General features: G+C 40.2%; 1 protein-coding gene and 1 pseudogene across 1 annotated transcript; both read left to right on the top strand.

The window, feature by feature from the left end:
• Positions 1–2,442: 2,442 nt before the first annotated feature.
• The window catches only part of LOC117457066 (zinc finger protein 729-like), a 30,114-nt pseudogene continuing 4,940 nt past the window's right edge, over positions 2,443–27,616 (top strand).
• Positions 26,895–27,468, top strand: LOC139434983 (oocyte zinc finger protein XlCOF26-like). The gene has a single exon (XM_071205256.1). It carries the CDS (start codon positions 26,895–26,897, stop codon positions 27,357–27,359), a length of 465 nt encoding a protein of 154 aa, XP_071061357.1. The 3' UTR covers positions 27,360–27,468.

Raw genomic sequence — 27,616 nt, 5'->3', positions numbered from 1 at the left:
GTTGTTCAAATGTTCTCAATAATATTCAAATGCATGCACTTCAGTTGTCAACTTGTTTTGTTTTTTTCACAGCAAACACACACAAAGCTCACTAAAGAACAAGGCACCACAGTCACTTAAATATAAGAATGTTATAAATATGTGGTAATTTAACAACAAGCTAAAGCCTACTGATTTCTAAAAGTGTGCAAAGAGCCTTTAGTCTCATAAAAGCTGGATAGAGCGTCACTTTGAACCATAAACTATTACCGTTGCGTTGCTGACTGTATTCATTCAGGCCATTTTACCATCAGAAAGAGGTTCCACAGGGGTCTATCCTTGGTCCATTCATGTTTACATTAGATGTTACTTAACTTTTTCCAGTAGCCAGACTTTCTCCTTCGACCTTTTCTCTGTTGGGGAGGTTTGTAAGGCTCTAAAGGGCCTAGACCAAAATAATGGTGAATGATCAAAGCAAAGAATATTTAAGCTTGAACAACATTCTATCTCCTCACCAGTCAGGCTTTAGGAAGCAGTACAGTAACGGCTGCTTTGAAAGAAGTGAATGACATTGTTGAAGGCTTGGACGCAAAGAGCTACTGTGCTGCCCTTTTTATAGACTTATCCAAGGCATTTGATACTGTGGACATGGCATTCTATACCAGAAGTTATCCCATAGGCCCGTCTGACCAAGCTGTTGGTTGGTTTTCAAACTATCTCTCATATCGCAAGCAATGTGTATAATTCAGCAGTCTCTCCTCAAGCTTTCTTAATGTGCCCAGAGGTGTTCCTCAAGGTTTGGTCTTGGGACCCACCCTTTTTTACAATTGATATAAATGATGTGTGTCAACATATTGATGCCTCTGTACATCTATATGCAGATGATACTGTTCTATACTGTTGTGCTAGCACTGCTGTCCTTGCATTTAAACGTCTGCAGTCTGCTTTTGACACGTTTCAGTCTAGGGCTGCACGATTTTGGGAAAAAATATAATTGCGATTTTTCTGACAAATATTGCGATTCGAATTGCGATATTTGTTTTTAAGCGACCCAACAGAAGTTTATTGTAAAATGCGGCCATAACTCCAGCTAGGAAGGTCGTATCAACGTGCTCCCGTCTCTAGCACCCCCGCAGCCCGAGCTACGAGTGAAAAAACTAAACTTACATGAAACTTCCGTTGGGTTGCTTTAAAGTCAAGCTTCAGTTTAAGATTCACCCTGTAATAGAAACATGTGATGGAGCATTACTAACCTGACCCAGATGGTTCACCAAACCATCTAAAGCTCCATTGGAAGCCATTTGGAAAGAGCAGGCACTTTCAGAAGCACTTGGCAGGTGATTGGATCAATCTGTCTATCACCTTCTATCATGGGCTACTTCTGATTGATTAACAATGGCTGATATATGTGGAGCACAGCACTTCTGATTGGTGTGGATGACTGACACATAAGAAAAAAAAATTGTAAAACAAAATCGCACGGTTTGCGATTTGATAATCGCATCATTTCAAATCGCAATTTCGATTTAAAATCGATTAATCGTTCAGCCCTACTCTGTACATCTATATGCAGATGATACTGTTCTATACTGTTGTGCTAGCACTGCTGCCCTTGCATTTGAACGTCTGCAGTCTGCTTTTGACACGTTTCAGTCACACCTGTTCCACCTCAGGTTGGTGTAAAATTCAGACGAGACAAAAGTCATGTTGTTTTCCAAGAAGAAACAGTTACCAACTGTTCTTCCCTGCATCAAGTCTGCACAGCATAACCCCATAGAAGCTGTTAACAGCTACAGATACTTGTGCATCACTATAGATGAAAACCTCTGCTTTAAACCTCATATTGACTATCTTTTAAGGAAACTGAAATTCAAACTGGGATTTTTTCTTTAAGAAACAAGGCCTGCTTCTCCACAAGTGCTAGGAAATGGCTTGTAGCTGCCAAATTGTTGCGGCTCTTGGACTACAGGGATGTTGTGTACATGAACGCCTCAGCTCACTCCCTTCATCTGCTGGACGCTGTTTACCATGGGGCTCTGAGGTTCATAACCAATTGTTAACCCCTCACACACCATTGCACGCTGTACGTTTTAGTTAACTGGACATCACTATCAATGCGCAGATCTCTGCACTGGTACAAATTCATCTATACCGCCATGCTTGGACTGCTGCCCCTCTACATATCACACAAACAGTACAGCTATAGACTACGATCTCAAAATTACATCACTCTGTCCGTCCCCTCAGTATTCACCGAGCTTGGGAAAAAGCCATATCATACTCTGCCCCCTGAACCTGAAACACACTTCAGCAGGATAAAAGTATACTTCGGGACAATGGTGGATTTTGCATACAATACATCAAAGTAACATACACAGCACAACCCTCTATTTAAGCTAGAGGGAACAGATGACACAAATACAACAACAAAGACAAATCAAAATAAAACTTGAATTGGAACCTTTGAATTGTGTTACCATGGAAACACCTTTGCATCTTTCAAACCTGACCCACGTGAAGACGTCCATCAACCGGCACGAGTTATTGAAACTACCTTCACACATCAACGGTAAGAAAAACAGCATTTCTGCAGCTGGGTCGTTTCTATGAGATGTTTACGGGAGCTATTGTTTGGCTGGCAGGGGGAGATTTATTTTACTCTTTCAAACTTATTTTGATATTTTATGAATATAGAGTTTGTTGTTCTGCATGTTGGATACTGCGACTGAAATGTATGTTTCTCTGCACAAGACTGACTTATTGTCTTCATTTATATTTGTGATATATGGCTTTACCTCATTTTAAAGCTGCATTTATTTAAAAAATGCACAAACTAAAGCACAACAAGATATGTCTCTATGTGTCAGATGTGCAAGTGTCTAACTGGAGTGACTCCATCTCTCTTTGAGCTTTGTGGTAGTGATTGTTTTTGTCAAATGAATGGTCTCAACTTTAACATTTAGAAAAACAAAATGTTTATTTTAATTCCTGTAGTTGGCTAATAAGTAATATGGTAATCTCTGTTATTGCAGATGGCTGAACTTCAGGTAGACGATAACGCAAGCAGCAGAATGACTTCATCAGCAGAGGTAAGTTACTTTAACTTTTAAAAGTGAAAATCCTGGTTAAATAATTATTCATATTTGAGTGAAAACAATGAAAAATTAAAAAAGCATTCGTTATACTGAGTGAATCATATTGGTTGCTAGGAAACATCTGGCAAAATCAATCAAAAATGTAAACAGGAAGTCACCTGTAGCAAATAGTGAGTGCTAAAGCTACAGTCGCATATACGAGGAGATGGTAACATCTGATCAATCACATTTACTCAGAGGTGGGAGAAGTACTCAGATCTTGTGCTTGACTAAAAGTAGAAGTACTCAGATCTTGTACTTGAGTAAAAGTAGAAGTACTCAGATCTTGTACTTGAGTAAAAGTATAAGAACTCAGATCTTGTGCTTGACTAAAAGTAGAAGTACTCAGATCTTGTACTTGAGTAAAAGGAGAAGTACTCAGATCTTGTAATTGACTAAAAGTAGAAGTACTCAGATCTTGAGTAAAAGTAGAAGTACTCAGATCTTGTACTTAGTAAAAGTAGAAGTATCAGAGTGAAGGAATACTCTGTTACAGTAAAAGTCCTGCATTCAGAATGTTCCTGAAGTAAAAGTAGAAAAGTATTCTCATCAAAATATAGTGAAAGTAGCGACAGTAAAAGTAGTGATTGTGCAGATTGGTCCATTTCAGAATAATATATATGATATGTTTTATAATGATTGATCATGAAAGTGTTCTCAAAGCTGGTGAAGGTGCAGCTAGTCTGAATGACTTTGTAGACTGCAGGGTAGCTGGTGGATTTACTCCAGATGGAACTAAAGTCTGATTTAACACTTGGTTATATTTCACATCATTCATCCACATCTGTGAAGTAACTAAAGGTATTAAATACATGTAGTGGAGTAAAAGTACACAATTTACCTCTGAACTGTAGTGGAGTAGAAGTACACAGTAGCATAAAATGGAAATACTCAAGTCAAGTAAAAGTACCTCCAAATTGTACTTAAGTACAGTACCTGAGTAAATGTACTTCCTACCTCTGAATTTACTGATATAATGTGATCATTTAATGTTAATTATTTTCAAATTCACGGTGTAGATATTGTAATAGATAGTGATACCTGGATACTATAACTAATTTATAAAACAATGAAATTAGTTTGTGTGCTTCAACCCTTTTAGTTTTTTGTATTTAGCTATACATAACTCTAACCTTACAACAGATAAAGTAAGCAATATTCCATCATGATATTGGTTGAAAAAAACACATTTAAATTTAGCATGTTTTGAATAATATTTAAAAAAATGTCTCTGTGAGAGCCAACCCCTTTGTATTCATTTAAAAATAACAAGTCATTCTGAATCACACAACCAATCAGTGTGTCTTTGTTGTTTTGTTGTATCAAGTTAATAGATATTTATACTTCCTTTATTCAGTGGTATTTTAGGCTACAACGAGTCAGAATGCATTCTCGGGTTTCATTAAAAACCTTACTTTACTTCTGTCACGTCCATTTTTAACTTGCATCAAGACATTCATATGTGTCCTAATACACTTGTGTCACTTTCTATGTTGTTTTGTTTTATAGGAAGAGACCTGCAAAAACCCAGATAGACTTTATGATGAGGGGGAGAAGAGTATCATCGGAGAACGGCTGGATCAACATCAGGCTACAGCCACAATAGGAAAACCACACACCTGTGACCAGTGTGAGAAGAGTTTCTGGAGTTCAGGGAATTTGAAGCGCCACAAACGTACCCACACTGGAGAAAAACCTTTCACCTGTGACCAGTGTGAGAAGAGCTTTAGCCAGTCAGGCTATTTGAAGATTCACCAGCGAATCCACACTGGAGAAAAGCCTTTCACCTGTGACCAGTGTGGGAAGAGCTTTAGCCAGTCAGGCTATTTGAAGATTCACCAGCGAATCCACACTGGAGAAAAGCCTTTCACCTGTGACCAGTGTGGGAAGAGCTTTAACCAGTCAGGCCATTTGAAGATTCACCAGCGAATCCACACTGGAGAAAAGCCTTTCACCTGTGACCAGTGTGAGAAGAGCTTTAACCAGTCAGGCTATTTGAAGATTCACCAGCGAATCCACACTGGAGAAAAGCCTTTCACCTGTGACCAGTGTGGGAAGAGCTTTAGCCGGTCAGGCAATTTGAAGATTCACCAGCGAACCCACACTGGAGAAAAGCCTTTCACCTGTGACCAGTGTGAGAAGAGTTTCAGGGACTCACGCTCATTGAAGCGCCACCAGCGAATCCACTCCTTTGACCAGTGGAAGAAAGAGTTCAGTGACTCATACAGTGTGAAGCTCCACCAGCCTACCCACACTGGAGAAAAACCTGACGTCTGTGCTCCCTGTGAGAAAAGTCTCAGAGAACCAGACCACATGGGAGAACACCTTCACTAGTGCACTGACTGTTCAGCAAGAGTGAGGTGGACTGTTTGACACAACTCACTGTTAAAGGATGTTGTTTGGATTTCGAAAGTTGTTCAAATGTTCTCAATAATATTCAAATGCATGCACTTCAGTTGTCAACTTGTATTTGTTTCCACAGCAAACACACACACACAAAGCTCCTTAAAGAACAAGGCACAACAGTCACTTAAATGTAATAATGTTATAAATATGTGGTAATTTAACAACAAGCTAAAGCCTACTGATTTCTAAAAGTGTGCATAGAGCCTTAGTCTCATATAAGCTAGATAGAGTGTCGCTTTGAACCATAAACTATTACCGTTGCTCACTGTACTCATTCAGGCCATTTTACCATCAGAAAGAGGTTCCACAGGGGTCTATCCTTGGTCCATTCATTTTTTCATTAGATATAACATAACTCTTTCTAATCAATATTTTAATGTCAATATTTTTGCTGATGCCGACGCTTTATCACAACCATTAAATGTCAACAGCTAAACAGATGTCTGTGAATTATATAAAAAAATAACATCTTTAGAAAGCTTCAGAATATAGACAGGAATACAACTTGAAGGTCTTGTAGGTGAAAATGTCTTCCTCTAATTTTAACGACCTTTAAATATATTGTAACAATCTATATAGCTATATATTTTGTAAGACACTACGGGTCAATACCATAGACTGTATATATAAATGGACGTAGGGTCCGTGACGTCACCCATAAAGGGAATACTTACTTCCGGGTGTACAATTCTCCGTTATCCAATGGGAATGGACGCTCACATTGCCTTTAAGGGCAGCCGACACAAATGAATGCCGTGCTTCCATGAGCGTCAAATCCCGCCGCAGATGGGAATACATTGCAATCAGTTGAAAGCTATTTGCGTCCCTTTATGAAGCTGAAGGAGCCTAGGAGCGTCACAACTGCACGCCACGGACACTGACCAAACGTCGCTCCTGGACGATTATGGAGTGAGAGTGTGTTGGATTGGACGAGGCAGTGCATGCACTGATCTGATGCTTCTTGACATGAGAGCAGTTTCCCAGCTGAGTGAAGAAAATATATGAACCTCACGGGAGTCACTCCTCAGTTTATACCGTGTTTTGTTTCAATTAATGTATCATTTAGTTACACATATGTCTGAACAACAAAGTGGTCAAAAATCATTTTCTTCATTTATTGGAAACATTTTCATGATCGCTTTTTTCGTTTATATTTTAAGCATGGCGTTTATCTTTTTTGAGAATTAGTTCTTATTTTATTTAATGTATTTGGGTCTACAACAGATGATACAAATGTTTGTGTCAGTAAATGTGTACTAGAGGCGGGGGTGTGTGTGGAAATAACAGGGACAGAGCTGGCTGCTGTCAGACGATCAGCTGTGTAGCGTCATCACAAACGGACGTCGCTTCACGTGACGCTCCGGAGGAAAGGACGTCCCATTGCTCTTAAAACTAATTTCCCTGCTTCTCGTGGTTTCCTTGCGTCTCTCCATGCTTCCCTGGTGGGAGGGACTAGTCGCAGGGAAACGACGCAAGTGAGGGACGCAAGGAATCCATTTAACCGAAGTGAGAAGGGCCCCAAGGCTTTTCCCCTTCTTGCTCCGTGCTAGAGCTTTTCCGTGCTGCGTCATTGCGTCATCGTTTTGCGTCATGACGTAACCGTTTGCGTGCCTGCTTCATAAAGCCAAACCGCGCGGAAACACCTCACATGATCGACAACAACAACAACAACAATGGCAGATTGTATTGAAGCGCTACTCGTTTTGGTTTTGCTCTGTCGAAACTAAATGGAACAAATGGGACGACTTTACTACCAACTTTACAGTCGTTACATGCTACATTCAAGACTTCTTTACAATCATCATCATCAACTTCAACGACGATTCGGTAGGAGAAAGAAGGTAAATATACGTCCCATTCGATGGCGTTAGAGCTAATACCCAGCTTTGCAGCATTAATTACTATGGCATAACCAGTGTCCCTGCTGAAAAACACAGCTTAGACCAACAAGGCTGCTCTGGCTGGTTTAATATTAGCTGGTTAAGAGGGGTTTTGGACACTTTAGCTGGTCGGGATAGCTGGTTTAGCTGTTAAAAGATGGTGGTCACAGTGGTCTAGCTGGTCACCATTAGCTGGTCGGGATAGCTGGTTTGGTCACAGTGGTCTAGCTGGTCAGACTGGTATGATCTTGAGTAGAACTTTAGCTGGGATTACTTGATAGTTAAGCTGGTCATATGATGATGAAACACTCTCACCCAATTGCAGTAGCTCAATGAACATCTATCATTTCAGATCAGAGCACCTGCCTTACCAGAATGTATTGTCTGTAAATAAATACTCATACATCAAATGATTAGAAGCAGGTAAATAATTTATAACACACAATGAACACTAACACACATTTCACAAAAAAATTCAAAACACCCATTACTTCGTACTTTTAAGCAGTTTCCTTCAACTGTTTCTTTCCGCTTTTCACAAGGTCCTGTATTTTTTGTGAAATGTAGTAACCGGCCAACTTCTCCCTCTCGATCTTCTCCACGTTTTGTAAATTCAGCCATCCTCTGAAGCGCTCTTCAAAAAGAAAGGAAAAACAGATTAACTGTTAGCTTTGTGTTATGATTACTGAAATATGTGCACTGTGAGAAGAAAAATGTATCAAATTTTGTTTTGAACATTCACTGTGATTGGGTCTATTATCCACGCAATACACCGCATTACATTTTTTTCTTAATTTACATTATTTAATTCCATATTCTGCTCTTGTAAATATCATATTATATTAAATGTATATAAACTTTTTGCACTACTTTTTATTTTGTATTTTATTATGTTGCATTGTTGGAGGAGCTCAGGTCAGAAGAATTTCATTGACATTTCTACACTGTAGCTGCTGATTAGGGATCGACCGATATGGCTTTTTCAAGGCCGATACCGATTATTAGTAATCAAGGAGACCGATAACCGATATTTGGAACCGATATACATTTGCAGTAAAATCAGAAAATCTTGGCGTCAAAATGTAGAATAACTCAAACTTCAATACAACTTCTTTGAAATGCATTTAAGCATATATTATGTTTAATTAACTTTTAAACATCTTACAACTGGTTTCCTCTCTGTGCCCTTTTCTTTAGTGCAGCCATCTGCAATGAGTTAGAGAGAGACAAGAAGTGGGGCTGCAGGCTGACATGCTTAACTAACAATAATGCTTAATTTATTATATCTGTCTATCTAGCATAACATCCCAATAAGCTGCTAGCAACTGCAAAAACACTAGTGCTGGCTAATGTTTTGCAAACTATTAAAAGTGAGGCTATTACAGTAGACCTAACGTTAGTCTAGTAGCCTCACTTCTAATATTTTGCTAAACATTTGCTAGATACATGTCGCTAAATTGATTTATCAACTTTTAATACTTTTTAATAGGGTTGGGTATCGTTTGAATTTCCACGATTCTGATTCCGATTCTACTTTTCGATTCCGGTTCTTAACGGTTCTCGATTCCGATTCTTTGAGGGGCAGGGTAAAAAAATTATACATGCTTCTTCCACCAAAAAAATTACATTTATTCGAGAAACTTTACACAGGTTAGTTTAGAGTAATATTCACATTAATCAGTCTGTTTATATTCACTGCTATGTAACTGTAACCTGAGAACCACTGAAGCTACAGTGCAACAGTCCAACTTTTAAAGGACCCCCCCCCCCATTTAAAAACAGTTCTTGTTGAGAAAAACAAGCATATCGCCTTCTCAGGTATACCGGGAAGAAATGTTTGAACATTTTAAAGTAAAATGCTTCAATCTGTTTGTGAATTGTGATCAAAACGTTTGAGACCCACTGAGATAACTTAGACTTAAGTGAACTATCTAAACCCTCAGAGTCCTTTACCTCACTGAGCTGTAGTTATCAGCCACTCAGTCTGACTGGAGAGGACTCTCCCTCCACATCATTGTAGAAACATCTTCTTCTTCCATTAGAGCAGCTAGCACCAGATTGCTAATAACAACAGCTCGTACCGGTGCACCCTCCCTTTCTCCCTCGCTCACTCGCACGTTGGCTGTGAGCTGCGGGTGCCAGATAAGCCAACATCCCCATTTTCATCACTTGCATCGGCCATCGTACAGGGCAAATGAAGTGTAACCGGGATGAATGAAAAGGGTTGTTACATTACTTAATTATGAATGTTGTTACATCAAGGCCGAACATTAGGATGAGTACCAACGGTTCAAAACATTTATTTTTCTCCCCAGAGCTGTCAGCGCAGCGCCTCCACAGATCTGGCGCCCTAGGCGAACATCTATAACGCCAGTGCGACGGGCTGGCCCTGGTCTCAGGTTACGCCGGCTGTAGGAAGTGTAGGTACAACCAGAGCCATTAAATAGTATAATATAATAGAATATGGCGCTGGGTACAAACCATAGATATATATATAAACATGTGTTTATATATATATAATCTATGGGTACAACGCTACATTTCCCGCCCTGCCGCAGTCATACAGTAGGCTACGGAGAGCGGCGAGAAGAAACATTTCCTCAGCCATCGAAAAGCGGAAAGACCGAAATTCACATTTCTAAATGATGCCGTTGGAATCGAAATGGTTGGAACGGTTCCGGTTCGGAACCGGTTCTCGGTACCCAACTCTACTTTTTAAGACCCACGGACACCCTGCTACATATGATGGATATATTACTTTACACCCGGAAGTATGTATTGTCATTCTTATTTCGATAAATTGAGGGATATACGCTATATTTTATTAACACCAGTATATACTTTATACATCCACCTCAAGTATTTGTCTCTGCACCGGAAATAATTTAATTTTAAAGTTCAACCGCATATTATATAGACTATATCAGCGCCACACCTGCGTAACACATGGTCCTTCTTGTCTGAACCATTTTTTAAGCGATTTTAAATCTATTCTTGTCGACTTGCAGCCTAAATACAAAGATAACTCCACTCTCCTACCACTGCTTACCTCTAATGAGCCTTGGTAGAACTAGTGTCCGAGTCATGGGGTCCAGAACTGACTGAAGACATGTGGAACAGAGGACAGGCATGGTTCGATGTACAGGGAACTGGAACTTTGAACAGGTGCTTTCATCTTTTCTGCCTGAAGTTCTTGATCAGGTGTTTGATGTGGGCTGGCATGATCCTTTCTGCAGCGATGAATAAAGAAAACAAAGAAAACATTGTTAATGATGGTAACAACAATAACATTAGTATAACTATTTATATAGCACTTACACAATTGCAAAGTGATTCTCTCAATAAAAATAAAGAACAAAACAATACCAACAATAAAAAAACTATTATAGGAATGTTAAGAGACAAAGATATTATAAACATTCTGAGAGGCCGACTACAAAAGGGAGACTCTTGATGACATCAATGAGCAGTCCCAATAGATGCTGTTGTATACAAATAAATAGATTTCTTCTATTTTGTGTTGGATGATTTGTTTTATTGATTGCTGATCGATGTGTGTGTGTATATATATACTAGTGGTGCACGATAATTATCGGCCCGATATTAGGAATTATGACGTCATCCCGATAAACCCGATAAAAGTATTAATAGCCCCGATAATATACAATATATTTTTTGGGTAAAAAAAGAAAAAGATACTGCGGTGTGGGTGGATTGGGATGAGGGGCGCTTGTCCCGTTTTGCCAGTACTGTGGTATTAGTGGTTTAGGAAGAGGGGAGTTTTTCACAAATCCAGCGCTCCCTAACTCGTGCCTGGCTGTGACGTAAATGGTGTGCGGCCGTGAAGCCAGGACAGTAAACAAACATGTCGTCGGTAGTATGGGACTATTTCACAGTTTCAGAGTTAGATGGTTCGCTTGCTATTTGTATTAACAAATGCAATGCAGAAGTTCCACGAGGAGGGAAAAGGACAACGAGCTATAATACTTCCAACCTGATTAGTCACCTGAAACATCGCCATGGCTACGATGGTGTGTTAAAAGCGTACGAAGACGCCTGCGCTGCTAAATGCTAAAATGCTAAATGCTCATGTCATTTGCTCACTACTAGTCTTTTTTTTACCACCAGGTGTGCAAAAACTACAGGTACATTTAATTTATATATTCTATTATTGTCGGTTATCGGTATCGGTCTTGAGAAGCAGGAAGTTATCGGTATTGGTTTAAACAATACCGTGCATCCCTAGTGTTTTGTTTTTTAAGAGATAATATTTAACATAGCGAGACATTCCGACACCAGAGAAAAATTGTGCGGGTAGATTAGTAAACCTGGTGTTTACCCTTCAGGCTTCGCGTCGGGATCTTCGGGGGTGCATAGGCATGCATTGCACCCCCAGTTGAATGTTATGCACCCTCTATTCAAAAAAGAGAACGGAGCAAAAAATACAAACAACAAATTGTGTCAGGTGCGCGTGACCTGCTCCGCTGTGCGTGCATCATTTCCAAAGTGCTTCCACAGCAGTGACACATATCTGTGGATAATCATTTATACGAAAATGGTTAAAGCAACCATCACTAAACGCCAGCAACACTGCATCTACTGCAGACAGTAGCAACAGGTCAGATGGGGACGCCACGTTACCCTCCGTTAACTTGTGTGCCAGGATACCACGACAAAACAGATTCTGCTCAGGTATATCTAAACAAGGCGGCCATTTTGCAGCTAGTGGTATCAAAATAGACTGGCTAGAATATGAATGTAAAATAGTGCCATATTCTGCCATGCCTGTAGAAATGTTGGGTCAAAAATAATGCATACAATAGCACCACGAATGGCTACAAAAAGATCTTGTATATCCCAAGCTTATCAACAAGCTAATGTTGAAGCTGAAATGTTATCATGAGGCCTGTACTACGAAGCAGGATTTTCGCTTAGCGGGCTAACTTCAGGGAAAACTCGGGGTTTCCGGTCCTACGACGCTGGTTCTCTTTTTAGCGGGATAGATCTCCATGGTAACTTACGCTGAGCGGCTAACCTGGGGCCAACACTACGAATCAAGATTTTCGTTTAGCAAGCTAACTTCTGGGATTTCCGGTCCTACGAAGCTGGTTCTCTTTTTAGCGGGCTAGATAACTTATTCTGAACGGCTAGCCTGCGCCGGAGCAGGATAGGTTCCAGGATAAGAGCTCAACTGTGCGGAGTTCTTCTTCTTTGCTTTAATGGCGGATCGCTTCCACTTGGAGCATATCGCCACCTACTGTTGATGTATTTAATGTATAAACTGCCCATATTGTTCATGAAGAACAGTGTTCACATTGATTTTATTTTTCATTGAATGTAACCGTTTCAATAAGGATACATCTATTACAGGTTGAGGTAGAAATCATGGTGGAACAGCTGATAACAACAGTGTGCAGAGTTTAAAGCGATCAAGTCCTATTACAGGATAAAGGAAATACAGTTTAAACTGCCGTTGCAGTTCAAATCACCGACTGTGTGAACGTGAACATTAATAGAATATCACCTCCCATCTTCAGAGCAATCTGACTATTATAACATTACCGTTAAGAAAGCTTAATTAAATATCTGCCACAACATAAGTAACCGGATCAGAGTACATTAAGTACAGTCCGCGGCATATCACTTCATAATGTATCATATATCTCCTGATCTGAGTCAGCTGAGCCGTATCTGGCCGTGCAACACTCACAGTGTCACATACTGTATGCAGAAGTATTATTTTGAGCAACACATTAAGTTGACGAAACACTCGAGACAAATGTAATTAAAGTCAGATCGTGTCTTGGACGGGGCAGTGATATCATAAACCTGTTGATGTACGCATTCAAACACTTGTTCTGTTCCAGCTGTATTCACCTTGCAGGTGCAGCTCTGTGGCTTTGATCCTGGATAAAGTGTTTAAGTCATGGATGTTTAAAGTTTAACTTCTAATATGGTAATCTCTGTTATTGCAGATGGCTGAACTTCAGGTAGACGATAACACAAGCAGCAGAATGACTTCATCAGCAGAGGTAAGTTACTTTAACTTTTAAAAGTAAAAATCCGGGTTAAATAATTATTCATATTTGAGTGAAAACAATGATATTCTGTTTAAAGTTTAGCCGTCTAGAGTCCTGTTGATTTAAGTTTTCAGAATTGTTTACATGGTTACATTTGAGTCCAAACAATGAAGAATTAAAAAAGCATTCGTTATATTGAGTGAATCATATTGGTTGCTCGGAAACATCTGGCAAAATCAATCAAAGATGTAAACAGGAAGTCACCTGTAGAAAATAGTGAGTGCTAAAGCTACAGTAGCATAGACAAGGAGTTGTTAACATCTGATCATTCACATTTACTCAGAGGTGGTAGAAGTACTCAGATCTTGTACTTGAGTAAAACTAGAAGTACTCAGATCAATCAATCAATCAATCAATGTTTATCTATATAGCCCAATATCACAAATGTTACATTTGTCTCAGTGGTCTTCACAGTGTGTACAGAATATCAGTATGACAATACGACACCTTCTGTCCTTAGACCCTCTGTCCTTAGACCCTCACATCGTACAAGGAAAAACTTGAATATAAAACCCACAGTTTAAAGGGAAAAATGGGAGAAACCTCGGGGAGAGCAACAGAGGAGGGATCCCTCTCCCAGACGGACAAACGTGCAATAGATGCCGTGTGTAAATTGAAAAGATAATACATTTGCAACATAGATAGTCCAAATGTTTGGAAATGCATGTGTGTATAATAGGAAGATGAATCCACAAGGATATCCATCCAGGACCTATGATCCAGGACCACAGCCACGACTCAAGATCCAGGGCTCGTGATCCAGGGCACTGGACCGCAGGATCATCCATGACTCCGGATCCCGGCGTATATAGACACCAAAAAGAAAGGCATTTGGGGAAGCTGGGTTAATCGGAACATGAGAGTACACAGGTATAGACAGAGAGAAGGAAGAAGTAAGATGTCCCCCGACAAACTAAGCCTATATCAGCAAAACTAGGGGCTGAATCTAATCAGCCTTAATTATAAGCTTTATCAAAAAGGAAGGTCTTAAGCGCACTCTTAAAAATGGATAGGGTGTCTGCCGCCCAAACACAAACTGGAAGCTGATTCCACAAATGTGGACCTTGATAAGAAAAGGCTCTGCCTCCCATTGTACTTTTAGAGACTCTAGGAACAACCAACAACCCTGCATTCTTGGAACGCAATGCCCTAGTAGGACAGTAGGGTATAATGAGTTCTTAAGGTAAGGAGTATCAGATGAAGGAATACTCTGTTACAGTAAAAGTCCTGCATTCAGAATGTTCCTGAAGTAAAAGTAGAAAAGTATTCTCATCAAAATATAGTGAAAGTAGCGACAGTAAAAGTAGTGATTGTGCAGATTGGTCCAATTCAGAATAAATATATGATATGTTTTATAATGATTGATCATGAAAGTGTTCTCAAAGCTGGTGAAGGTGCAGCTAGTCTGAATGACTTTGTAGACTGCAGGGTAGCTGGTGGATTTACTCCAGATGGAACTAAAGTCTGATTTAACACTTGGTTATATTTCACATCATTCATCCACATCTGTGAAGTAACTAAAGGTATTAAATACATGTAGTGGAGTAAAAGTACACAGTAGCATAAAATGGAAATACTCAAGTCAAGTAAAAGTACCTCCAAATTGTACTTAAGTACAGTACCTGAGTAAATGTACTTCCTACCTCTGAATTTACTGATATAATGTGATCATTTAATGTTAATTATTTTCAAATTCACGGTGTAGATATTGTAATAGATAGTGATACCTGGATACTATAACTAATTTATAAAACAATGAAATAGTTTGTGTGCTTCAACCCTTTTAGTTTTTTGTATTTAGCTATACATAACTCTAACCTTACACAACAGATAAGTAAGCAATATTCCATCATGATATTGGTTGAAAAAAACACATTTAAATTTAGCATGTTGAATAATATTTAAAAAAATGTCTCTGTGAGAGCCAACCCCTTTGTATTCATTTAAAAATAACAAGTCATTCTGAATCACACAACCAATCAGTGTGTCTTTGTTGTTTTGTTGTATCAAGTTAATAGATATTTATACTTCCTTTATTCAGTGGTATTTTAGGCTACAACGAGTCAGAATGCATTCTCGGGTTTCATTAAAAACCTTACTTTACTTCTGTCACGTCCATTTTTAACTTGCATCAAGACATTCATATGTGTCCTAATACACTTGTGTCACTTTCTATGTTGTTTTGTTTTATAGGAAGAGACCTGCAAAAACCCAGATAGACTTTATGATGAGGGGGAGAAGAGTATCATCGGAGAACGGCTGGATCAACATCAGGCTACAGCCACAATAGGAAAACCACACACCTGTGACCAGTGTGAGAAGAGTTTCTGGAGTTCAGGGATATTGAAGCGCCACAAACGTACCCACACTGGAGAAAAACCTTTCACCTGTGACCAGTGTGGAAGAGCTTTACCAGTCAGGCTATTTGAAGATTCACCAGCGAATCCACACTGGAGAAAAGCCTTTCACCTGTGACCAGTGTGAGAAGAGCTTTAGCCAGTCAGGCTATTTGAAGATTCACCAGCGAATCCACACTGGAGAAAAGCCTTTCACCTGTGACCAGTGTGGGAAGAGCTTTAACCAGTCAGGCCATTTGAAGATTCACCAGCGAATCCACACTGGAGAAAAGCCTTTCACCTGTGACCAGTGTGAGAAGAGCTTTAACCAGTCAGGCTATTTGAAGATTCACCAGCGAATCCACACTGGAGAAAAGCCCTTCACCTGTGACCAGTGTGGGAAGAGCTTTAGCCGGTCAGGCAATTTGAAGATTCACCAGCGAACCCACACTGGAGAAAAGCCTTTCACCTGTGACCAGTGTGAGAAGAGTTTCAGGGACTCACGCTCATTGAAGCGCCACCAGCGAATCCACTCCTTTGACCAGTGGAAGAAAGAGTTCAGTGACTCATACAGTGTGAAGCTCCACCAGCCTACCCACACTGGAGAAAAACCTGACGTCTGTGCTCCCTGTGAGAAAAGTCTCAGAGAACCAGACCACATGGGAGAACACCTTCACTAGTGCACTGACTGTTCAGCAAGAGTGAGGTGGACTGTTTGACACAACTCACTGTTAAAGGATGTTGTTTGGATTTCGAAAGTTGTTCAAATGTTCTCAATAATATTCAAATGCATGCACTTCAGTTGTCAACTTGTATTTGTTTCCACAGCAAACACACACACAAAGCTCCTTAAAGAACAAGGCAACAGTCACTTAAATGTAATAATGTTATAAATATGTGGTAATTTAACAACAAGCTAAAGCCTACTGATTTCTAAAAGTGTGCATAGAGCCTTAGTCTCATATAAGCTAGATAGAGTGTCGCTTTGAACCATAAACTATTACCGTTGCTCACTGTACTCATTCAGGCCATTTTACCATCAGAAAGAGGTTCCACAGGGGTCTATCCTTGGTCCATTCATTTTTTCATTAGATAACATAACTCTTTCTAATCAATATTTTAATGTCAATATTTTTGCTGATGCCGACGCTTTATCACAACCATTAAATGTCAACAGCTAAACAGATGTCTGTGAATTATATAAAAAAATAACATCTTTAGAAAGCTTCAGAATATAGACAGGAATACAACTTGAAGGTCTTGTAGGTGAAAATGTCTTCCTCTAATTTTCGACCTTTAAATATATTGTAACAATCTATATAGCTATATATTTTGTAAGACACTACGGGTCAAGACCATAGACTGTATATATAAATGGACGTAGGGTCCGTGACGTCACCCATAAAGGGAATACTTACTTCCGGGTGTACAATTCTCCGTTATCCAATGGGAATGGACGCTCACATTGCCTTTAAGGGCAGCCGACACAAACGAATGCCGTGCTTCCATGAGCGTCAAATCCCGCCGCAGATGGGAATACATTGCAATCAGTTGAAAGCTATTTGCGTCCCTTTTATGAAGCTGAAGGAGCCTAGGAGCGTCACAACTGCACGCCACGGACACTGACCAAACGTCGCTCCTGGACGATTATGGAGTGAGAGTGTGTTGGATTGGACGAGGCAGTGCATGCACTGATCTGATGCTTCTTGACATGAGAGCAGTTTCCCAGCTGAGTGAAGAAAATATGAACCTCACGGGAGTCACTCCTCAGTTTATACGTGTTTTGTTTCAATTAATGTATCATTTAGTTACACATATGTCTGAACAACAAAGTGGTCAAAAATCATTTTCTTCATTTATTGGAAACATTTTCATGATCGCTTTTTTCGTTTATATTTTAAGCATGGCGTTTATCTTTTTTGAGAATTAGTTCTTATTTTATTTAATGTATTTGGGTCTACAACAGATGATACAAATGTTTGTGTCAGTAAATGTGTACTAGAGGCGGGGGTGTGTGTGGAAATAACAGGGACAGAGCTGGCTGCTGTCAGACGATCAGCTGTGTAGCGTCATCACAAACGGACGTCGCTTCACGTGACGCTCCGGAGGAAAGGACGTCCCATTGCTCTTAAAACTAATTTCCCTGCTTCTCGTGGTTTCCTTGCGTCTCTCCATGCTTCCCTGGTGGGAGGGACTAGTCGCAGGGAAACGACGCAAGTGAGGGACGCAAGGAATCCATTTAACCGAAGTGAGAAGGGCCCCAAGGCTTTTCCCCTTCTTGCTCCGTGCTAGAGCTTTTCCGTGCTGCGTCATTGCGTCATCGTTTTGCGTCATGACGTAACCGTTTGCGTGCCTGCATAAAGCCAAACCGCGCGGAAACACCTCACATGATCGACAACAACAACAACAACAATGGCAGATTGTATTGAAGCGCTACTCGTTTTGGTTTGCTCTGTCGAAACTAAATGGAACAAATGGGACGACTTTACTACCAACTTTACAGTCGTTACTGCTACATTCAAGACTTCTTTACAATCATCATCATCAACAAACTTCACACGATTCGGTAGGAGAAAGAAGGTAAATATACGTCCCATTCGATGGCGTTAGAGCTAATACCCAGCTTTGCAGCATTAATTACTATGGCATAACCAGTGTCCCTGCTGAAAACACAGCTTAGACCAACAAGGCTGCTCTGGCTGGTTTAATATTAGCTGGTTAAGAGGGTTTTGGACACTTTAGCTGGTCGGGATAGCTGGTTTAGCTGTTAAAATGGTGGTCACAGTGGTCTAGCTGGTCACCATTAGCTGGTCGGGATAGCTGGTTTGGTCACAGTGGTCTAGCTGGTCAGACTGGTATGATCTTGAGTAGAACTTTAGCTGGGATTACTTGATAGTTAAGCTGGTCATATGATGATGAAACACTCTCACCCAATTGCAGTAGCTCAATGAACATCTATCATTTCAGATCAGAGCACCTGCCTCACCAGAATGTATTGTCTGTAAATAAATACTCATACATCCAAATGATTAGAAGCAGGTAAATAATTTATAACACACAATGAACACTAACACACATTTCACAAAAAAATTCAAAACACCCATTTACTTCGTACTTTAAGCAGTTTCCTTCAACTGTTTCTTTCCGCTTTTCACAAGGTCCTGTATTTTTTTGTGAAATGTAGTAACCGGCCAACTTCTCCCTCTCGATCTTCTCCACGTTTTGTAAATTCAGCCATCCTCTGAAGCGCTCTTCAAAAAGAAAGGAAAAACAGATTAACTGTTAGCTTTGTGTTATGATTACTGAAATATGTGCACTGTGAGAAGAAAATGTATCAAATTTTGTTTTGAACATTCACTGTGATTGGGTCTATTATCCACGCAATACACCGCATTACATTTTTTCTTAATTTACATTATTTAATTCCATATTCTGCTCTTGTAAATATCATATTATATTAAATGTATATAAACTTTTTGCACTACTTTTATTTTGTATTTTATTATGTTGCATTGTTGGAGGAGCTCAGGTCAGAAGAATTTCATTGACATTTCTACACTGTAGCTGCTGATTAGGGATCGACCGATATGGCTTTTTCAAGGCCGATACCGATTATTAGTAATCAAGGAGACCGATAACCGATATTTGGAACCGATATACATTTGCAGTAAAATCAGAAAATCTTGGCGTCAAAATGTAGAATAACTCAAACTTCAATACAACTTCTTTGAAATGCATTTAAGCATATATTATGTTTAATTAACTTTTAAACATCTTACAACTGGTTTCCTCTCTGTGCCCTTTTCTTTAGTGCAGCCATCTGCAATGAGTTAGAGAGAGACAAGAAGTGGGGCTGCAGGCTGACATGCTTAACTAACAATAATGCTTAATTTATTATATCTGTCTATCTAGCATAACATCCCAATAAGCTGCTAGCAACTGCAAAACACTAGTGCTGGCTAATGTTTTTGCAAACTATTAAAAGTGAGGCTATTACAGTAGACCTAACGTTAGTCTAGTAGCCTCACTTCTAATATTTTGCTAAACATTTGCTAGATACATGTCGCTAAATTGATTTATCAACTTTTAATACTTTTTAATAGGGTTGGGTATCGTTTGAATTTCCACGATTCTGATTCCGATTCTACTTTTCGATTCCGGTTCTTAACGGTTCTCGATTCCGATTCTTTGAGGGGCAGGGTAAAAAAATTATACATGCTTCTTCCACCAAAAAAATTACATTTATTCGAGAAACTTTTACACAGGTTAGTTTAGAGTAATATTCACATTAATCAGTCTGTTTATATTCACTGCTATGTAACTGTAACCTGAGAACCACTGAAGCTACAGTGCAACAGTCCAACTTTTAAAGGACCCCCCCCCCCCATTTAAAAACAGTTCTTGTTGAGAAAAACAAGCATATCTGCCTTCTCAGGTATACCGGGAAGAAATGTTTGAACATTTTAAAGTAAAATGCTTCAATCTGTTTGTGAATTGTGATCAAAACGTTTGAGACCCACTGAGATAACTTGGACTTAAGTGAACTATCTAAACCCTCAGAGTCCTTTACCTCACTGAGCTGTAGTTATCAGCCACTCAGTCTGACTGGAGAGGACTCTCCCTCCACATCATTGTAGAAACATCTTCTTCTTCCATTAGAGCAGCTAGCACCAGATGCTAATAACAACAGCTCGTACCGGTGCACCCTCCCTTTCTCCCTCGCTCACCCGCACGTTGGCTGTGAGCTGCGGGTGCCAGATAAGCCAACATCCCCCATTTTCATCACTTGCAGCGGCCATCGTACAGGGCAAATGAAGTGTAACCGGGATGAAAAGGGTGTTACATTTACTTAATTATGAATGTTTGTTACATCAAGGCCGAACATTAGGATGAGTACCAACGGTCAAAACATTTATTTTTCTCCCAGAGCTGTCAGCGCAGCGCCTCCACAGATCTGGCGCCCTAGGCGAACATCTATAACGCCAGTGCGACGGGCTGGCCCTGGTCTCAGGTTACGCCGGCTGTAGGAAGTGTAGGTACAACCAGAGCCATATAATAGTATAATATAATAGAATATGGCGCTGGGTACAACCATAGATATATATAAACATGTGTTTATATATATATATCTATGGGTACAACGCTACATTTCCCGCCCTGCCGCAGTCATACAGTAGGCTACGGAGAGCGGCGAGAAACATTTCCTCAGGCATCGAAAAGCGGAACCGAAATTCACATTTCTAAATGATGCCGTTGGAATCGAAATGTTGGAACCGGTTCCGGTTCGGAACCGGTTCTCGGTACCCAACTCTACTTTTTAAGACCCCACGGACACCCTGCTACAGTATGATAGATATATTACTTTACACCCGGAAGTATGTATTGTCATTCTTATTTTCGATACATTGAGGGATATACGCTATATTTTATTAACACCAGTATATACTTTATACATCCACCTCAAGTATTTGTCTCTGCACCGGAAATAATTTAATTTTAAAGTTCAACCGCATATTATATAGACTATATCAGCGCCACACCTGCGTAACACATGGTCCCTCTTGTCTGAACAATTTTTTAAGCGATTTGAAATCTATTCTTGTCGACTTGCAGCCTAAATACAAAGATAACTCCACTCTCCTACCACTGCTTACCTCTAATGAGCCTTGGTAGAACTAGTGTCCGAGTCATGGGGTCCAGAACGGACTGAAGACATGTGGAACAGAGGACAGGCATGGTTCGATGTACAGGGAACTGGAACTTTGAACAGGTGCTTTCATCTTTTCTGCCTGAAGTTCTTGATCAGGTGTTTGATGTGGGCTGGCATGATCCTTTCTGCAGCGATGAATAAAGAAAACAAAGAAAACATTGTTAATGATGGTAACAACAATAATATTAGTATAACTATTTATATAGCACTTACACAATTGCAAAGTGATTCTCTCAATAAAAATAAAGAACAAAACAATACCAACAATAAAAAAACTATTATAGGAATGTTAAGAGACAAAGATATTATAAACATTCTGAGAGGCCGACTACAAAAGGGAGACTCTTGATGACATCAATGAGCAGTCCCAATAGATGCTGTTGTATAAAAAGAAATAGATTTCTTCTATTTTGTGTTGGATGATTTGTTTTATTGATTGCTGATCGATGTGTGTGTATATATATATATATATATATTAGTGGTGCAAGATAATTATCGGCCCGATATTAGGAATTATGACGTCATCCCGATAAACCCGATAAAAGTATTAATAGCCCCGATAATATACAATATATCTTTTGGGTAAAAAAAGAAAAAGATACTGCGGTGTGGGTGGATTGGGATGAGAGGCGCTTGTCCCGTTTTGCCAGTACTGTGGTATTAGTGGTTTAGGAAGAGGGGAGTTTTTCACAAATCCAGCGCTCCCTAACTCGTGCCTGGCTGTGACGTAAATGGTGTGCGGCCGTGAAGCCAGGACAGTAAACAAACATGTCGTCGGTAGTATGGGACTATTTCACAGTTTCAGAGTTAGATGGTTCGCTTGCCATTTGTATTAACAAATGCAATGCAGAAGTTCCACGAGGAGGGAAAAGGACAACGAGCTATAATACTTCCAACCTGATTAGTCACCTGAAACATCGCCATCGCTACGATGGTGTGTTAAAAGCGTACGAAGACGCCTGCGCTGCTAAATGCTAAAATGCTAAATGCTCATGTCATTTGCTCACTACTAGTCTTTTTTTTAACACCAGGTGTGCAAAAACTACAGGTACATTTAATTTATATATTCTATTATTGTCGGTTATCGGTATCGGTCTTGAGAAGCAGGAAGTTATCGGTATTGGTTTAAACAATACCGTGCATCCCTAGTGTTTTGTTTTTTAAGAGATAATATTTAACATAGCGAGACATTCCGACACCAGAGAAAAATTGTGCGGGTAGATTAGTAAACCTGGTGTTTACCCTTCAGGCTTCGCGTCGGGATCTTCGGGGGTGCATAGGCATGCATTGCACCCCCAGTTGAATGTTATGCACCCTCTATTCAAAAAAGAGAACGGAGCAACACATACAAACAACAAATTGTGTCAGGTGCGCGTGACCTGCTCCGCTGTGCGTGCATCATTTCCAAAGTGCTTCCACAGCAGTGACACATATCTGTGGATAATCATTTATACGAAAATGGTTAAAGCAACCATCACTAAACGCCAGCAACACTGCATCTACTGCAGACAGTAGCAACAGGTCAGATGGGGACGCCACGGTACCCTCCGTTAACTTGTGTGCCAGGATACCACGACAAAACAGATTCTGCTCAGGTATATCTAAACAAGGCGGCCATTTTGCAGCTAGTGGTATCAAAATAGACTGGCTAGAATATGAATGTAAAATAGTGCCATATTCTGCCATGCCTGTAGAAATGTTGGGTCAAAAATAATGCATACAATAGCACCACGAATGGCTACAAAAAGATCTCGTATATCCCAAGCTTATCAACAAGCTAATGTTGAAGCTGAAATGTTATCATGAGGCCTGTACTACGAAGCAGGATTTTCGCTTAGCGGGCTAACTTCAGGGAAAACTCGGGGTTTCCGGTCCTACGACGCTGGTTCTCTTTTTAGCGGGATAGATCTCCATGGTAACTTATGCTGAGCGGCTAACCTGGGGCCAACACTACGAATCAAGATTTTCGTTTAGCAAGCTAACTTCTGGGATTTCCGGTCCTACGAAGCTGGTTCTCTTTTTAGCGGGCTAGATAACTTATTCTGAACGGCTAGCCTGCGCCGGAGCAGGATAGGTTCCAGGATAAGAGCTCAACTTTGGGGAGTTCTTCTTCTTCTTTGCTTTCATGGCGAATCGCTTCCACTTGGAGCATATCGCCACCTACTGTTGATTTTTTTAATGTGTAAACTGCCCATATTGTTCATGAAGAACAGTGTTCACATTGATTTTATTTTTCATTGAATGTAACCGTTTCAATAAGGATACATCTATTACAGGTTGAGGTAGAAATCATGGTGGAACAGCTGATAACAACAGTGTGCAGAGTTTAAAGCGATCAAGTCCTATTACAGGATAAAGGAAATACAGTTTAAACTGCCGTTGCAGTTCAAATCACCGACTGTGTGAACGTGAACATTAATAGAATATCACCTCCCATCTTCAGAGCAATCTGACTATTATAACATTACCGTTAAGAAAGCTTAATTAAATATCTGCCACAACATAAGTAACCGGATCAGAGTACATTAAGTACAGTCCGCGGCATATCACTTCATAATGTATCATATATCTCCTGATCTGAGTCAGCTGAGCCGTATCTGGCCGTGCAACACTCACAGTGTCACATACTGTATGCAGAAGTATTATTTTGAGCAACACATTAAGTTGACGAAACACTCGAGACAAATGTAATTAAAGTCAGATCGTGTCTTGGACGGGGCAGTGATATCATAAACCTGTTGATGTACGCATTCAAACACTTGTTCTGTTCCAGCTGTATTCACCTTGCAGGTGCAGCTCTGTGGCTTTGATCCTGGATAAAGTGTTTAAGTCATGGATGTTTAAAGTTTAACTTCTAATATGGTAATCTCTGTTATTGCAGATGGCTGAACTTCAGGTAGACGATAACACAAGCAGCAGAATGACTTCATCAGCAGAGGTAAGTTACTTTAACTTTTAAAAGTAAAAATCCGGGTTAAATAATTATTCATATTTGAGTGAAAACAATGATATTCTGTTTAAAGTTTAGCCGTCTAGAGTCCTGTTGATTTAAGTTTTCAGAATTGTTTACATGGTTACATTTGAGTCCAAACAATGAAGAATTAAAAAAGCATTCGTTATATTGAGTGAATCATATTGGTTGCTCGGAAACATCTGGCAAAATCAATCAAAGATGTAAACAGGAAGTCACCTGTAGAAAATAGTGAGTGCTAAAGCTACAGTAGCATATACAAGGAGTTGTTAACATCTGATCATTCACATTTACTCAGAGGTGGTAGAAGTACTCAGATCTTGTACTTGAGTAAAACTAGAAGTACTCAGATCAATCAATCAATCAATCAATGTTTATCTATATAGCCCAATATCACAAATGTTACATTTGTCTCAGTGGTCTTCACAGTGTGTACAGAATATCAGTATGACAATACGACACCTTCTGTCCTTAGACCCTCTGTCCTTAGACCCTCACATCGTACAAGGAAAAACTTGAATATAAAACCCACAGTTTAAAGGGAAAAATGGGAGAAACCTCGGGGAGAGCAACAGAGGAGGGATCCCTCTCCCAGGACGGACAAACGTGCAATAGATGCCGTGTGTAAATTGAAAAGATAATACATTTGCAACATAGATAGTCCAAATGTTTGGAAATGCATGTGTGTATAATAGGAAGATGAATCCACAAGGATATCCATCCAGGACCTATGATCCAGGACCACAGCCACGACTCAAGATCCAGGGCTCGTGATCCAGGGCACTGGACCGCAGGATCATCCATGACTCCGGATCCCGGCGTATATAGACACCAAAAAGAAAGGCATTTGGGGAAGCTGGGTTAATCGGAACATGAGAGTACACAGGTATAGACAGAGAGAAGGAAGAAGTAAGATGTCCCCCGACAAACTAAGCCTATATCAGCAAAACTAGGGGCTGAATCTAATCAGCCTTAATTATAAGCTTTATCAAAAAGGAAGGTCTTAAGCGCACTCTTAAAAATGGATAGGGTGTCTGCCGCCCAAACACAAACTGGAAGCTGATTCCACAAATGTGGACCTTGATAAGAAAAGGCTCTGCCTCCCATTGTACTTTTAGAGACTCTAGGAACAACCAACAACCCTGCATTCTTGGAACGCAATGCCCTAGTAGGACAGTAGGGTATAATGAGTTCTTTAAGGTAAGATGGCGCCTGCCCATTAAGGGCTTTGTAGGCGAGAAGAAGAATTTTAAATTCTATCCTGTGTTCTATAGGGAGCCAGTGTAAGGCAGCCAGAACAGGAGTAATGTGGTCCCTTTTCCTAACTCTGGTTAGTACACGAGCCGCAGCATTTTGAATCAGCTGAAGCGACTTGACTGACTTCTTGGTACTCCCTGATAATAAAGAGTTACAATAATCCAGCCTTGAAGTAACAAATGCATGGACTAGTTTCTCTGCATCGTTTTGAGGCAAGATATGCCTGATTTTTGCAATGTTATGTAGATGGGAGTAGGCGGTCCTTGAAATAGATTTTATGTGGGCGTTAAAGGATAAATCCTGATCAAATATAACACCAAAATTCCTTACAGTCTCATTGGAGGCCAAATTAATGCCATCCATAGTTGTTCGGGAAATTATTGACCTAGACTCCTAGATATGACGTACAGGACCAACCCTGACGTTTGTTTATCTCCTTTAAGGACATAGGCTGCTTGAGCCATAAATGTTATTGTTCCCATTCTGTGACCGGTCAACACTAGGTCACAGATGGTCTGTTGTTGTGGGTGCACTAGGACACTTCCTTCTTTGTTGTTTGTGGACTCCAAGGTATGACATCTTCGAGGCCATAAGTGACGGACGCAAGTGACTCAGTGTGCCCAACTGGTTACACTATCTTATCAAGATATGTTGATTACTCTCTTTGAAACCAGTTAAATGGGCTAACAAGAGAGGTTCTCCAGAATTGACGTGGCAACCACCCGTGCAGTCAGACCGTGATTGCTGTGACTTGTGATGTGAATCCTCCGGCCGTAACTCCAAATAAACCTCCAGTGTTTGACATCAAAAGCTCCTGCTCCACCGTGTCTCCTTCCTGAGTCGGTGACTCCCACTACATTGCTACACAGAAGTTTCCTTTACAATAGTTAGTATATCTATAGATAATTTGTTTCGTAGATTCTTCGGCCAAGTACAATAACTTCAGTTTTGGTCGTGTTTATCAAAACATTTAAGGTCATCCACGTTTTTAAGTCCTTGAGGCAGTCTTGAATTTTATTTAGATGATTGAACTGTGACCAGTGTGAGAAGAGTTTACAGAATGATTCCTTATAATATTGCCTAACGGAAGCATATATAATGTGAACAAAATAGGTCCGAGCACTGAGCCCTGTGGCACCCCATGGCTAACTTAGGTTTGCGTGGAAGATTAATCGTTGACAAGATTCACAAGCGAACCCACACTGGACAAAATCTTTTCACCTGTGACCAGTGTGAGAAAAGTTTCACGGACTCACGCTCATTGAAGCGCCACCAGATAAACCACACTGGAGAAAAGCCTTTCACCTGTGACCAGTGTGGGAAGAGCTTTAACCAGTCAGGCCATTTGAAGATTCACCAGCGAACCCACACTGGAGAAAAACCCTACTCCTGTGACCAGTGTGAGAAAAGTTTCACGGACTCACGCTCATTGAAGCGCCACCAGCGAATCCACTCCTTTGACCAGTGGAAGAAAGAGTTCAGTGACTCATACAGTGTGAAGCTCCACCAGCCTACCCACACTGGAGAAAAACCTGACGTCTGTGCTCCCTGTGAAGAGTTTCAGAGAACCAGACCACATGGGAGAACACCTTCACTAGTGCACTGACTGTTCAGCAAGAGTGAGGTGGACTGTTTGACACAACTCGCTGTTAAAGGATGTTGTGTGGATTTCAAAAGTTGTTCAAATGTTCTCAATAATATTCAAATGCATGCACTTCAGTTGTCAACTTGTTTTGTTTTTTTCACAGCATACACACACAAAGCTCACTAAAGAACAAGGCACCACAGTCACTTAAATATAAGAATGTTATAAATATGTGGTAATTTAACAACAAGCTAAAGCCTACTGATTTCTAAAAGTGT

This window comes from Pseudochaenichthys georgianus, chromosome 13, assembly GCF_902827115.2.
Source record: "Pseudochaenichthys georgianus chromosome 13, fPseGeo1.2, whole genome shotgun sequence".
Lineage (NCBI taxonomy): Eukaryota > Metazoa > Chordata > Actinopteri > Perciformes > Channichthyidae > Pseudochaenichthys > Pseudochaenichthys georgianus.
This window is presented reverse-complemented; position numbering and strand designations above follow the sequence as displayed.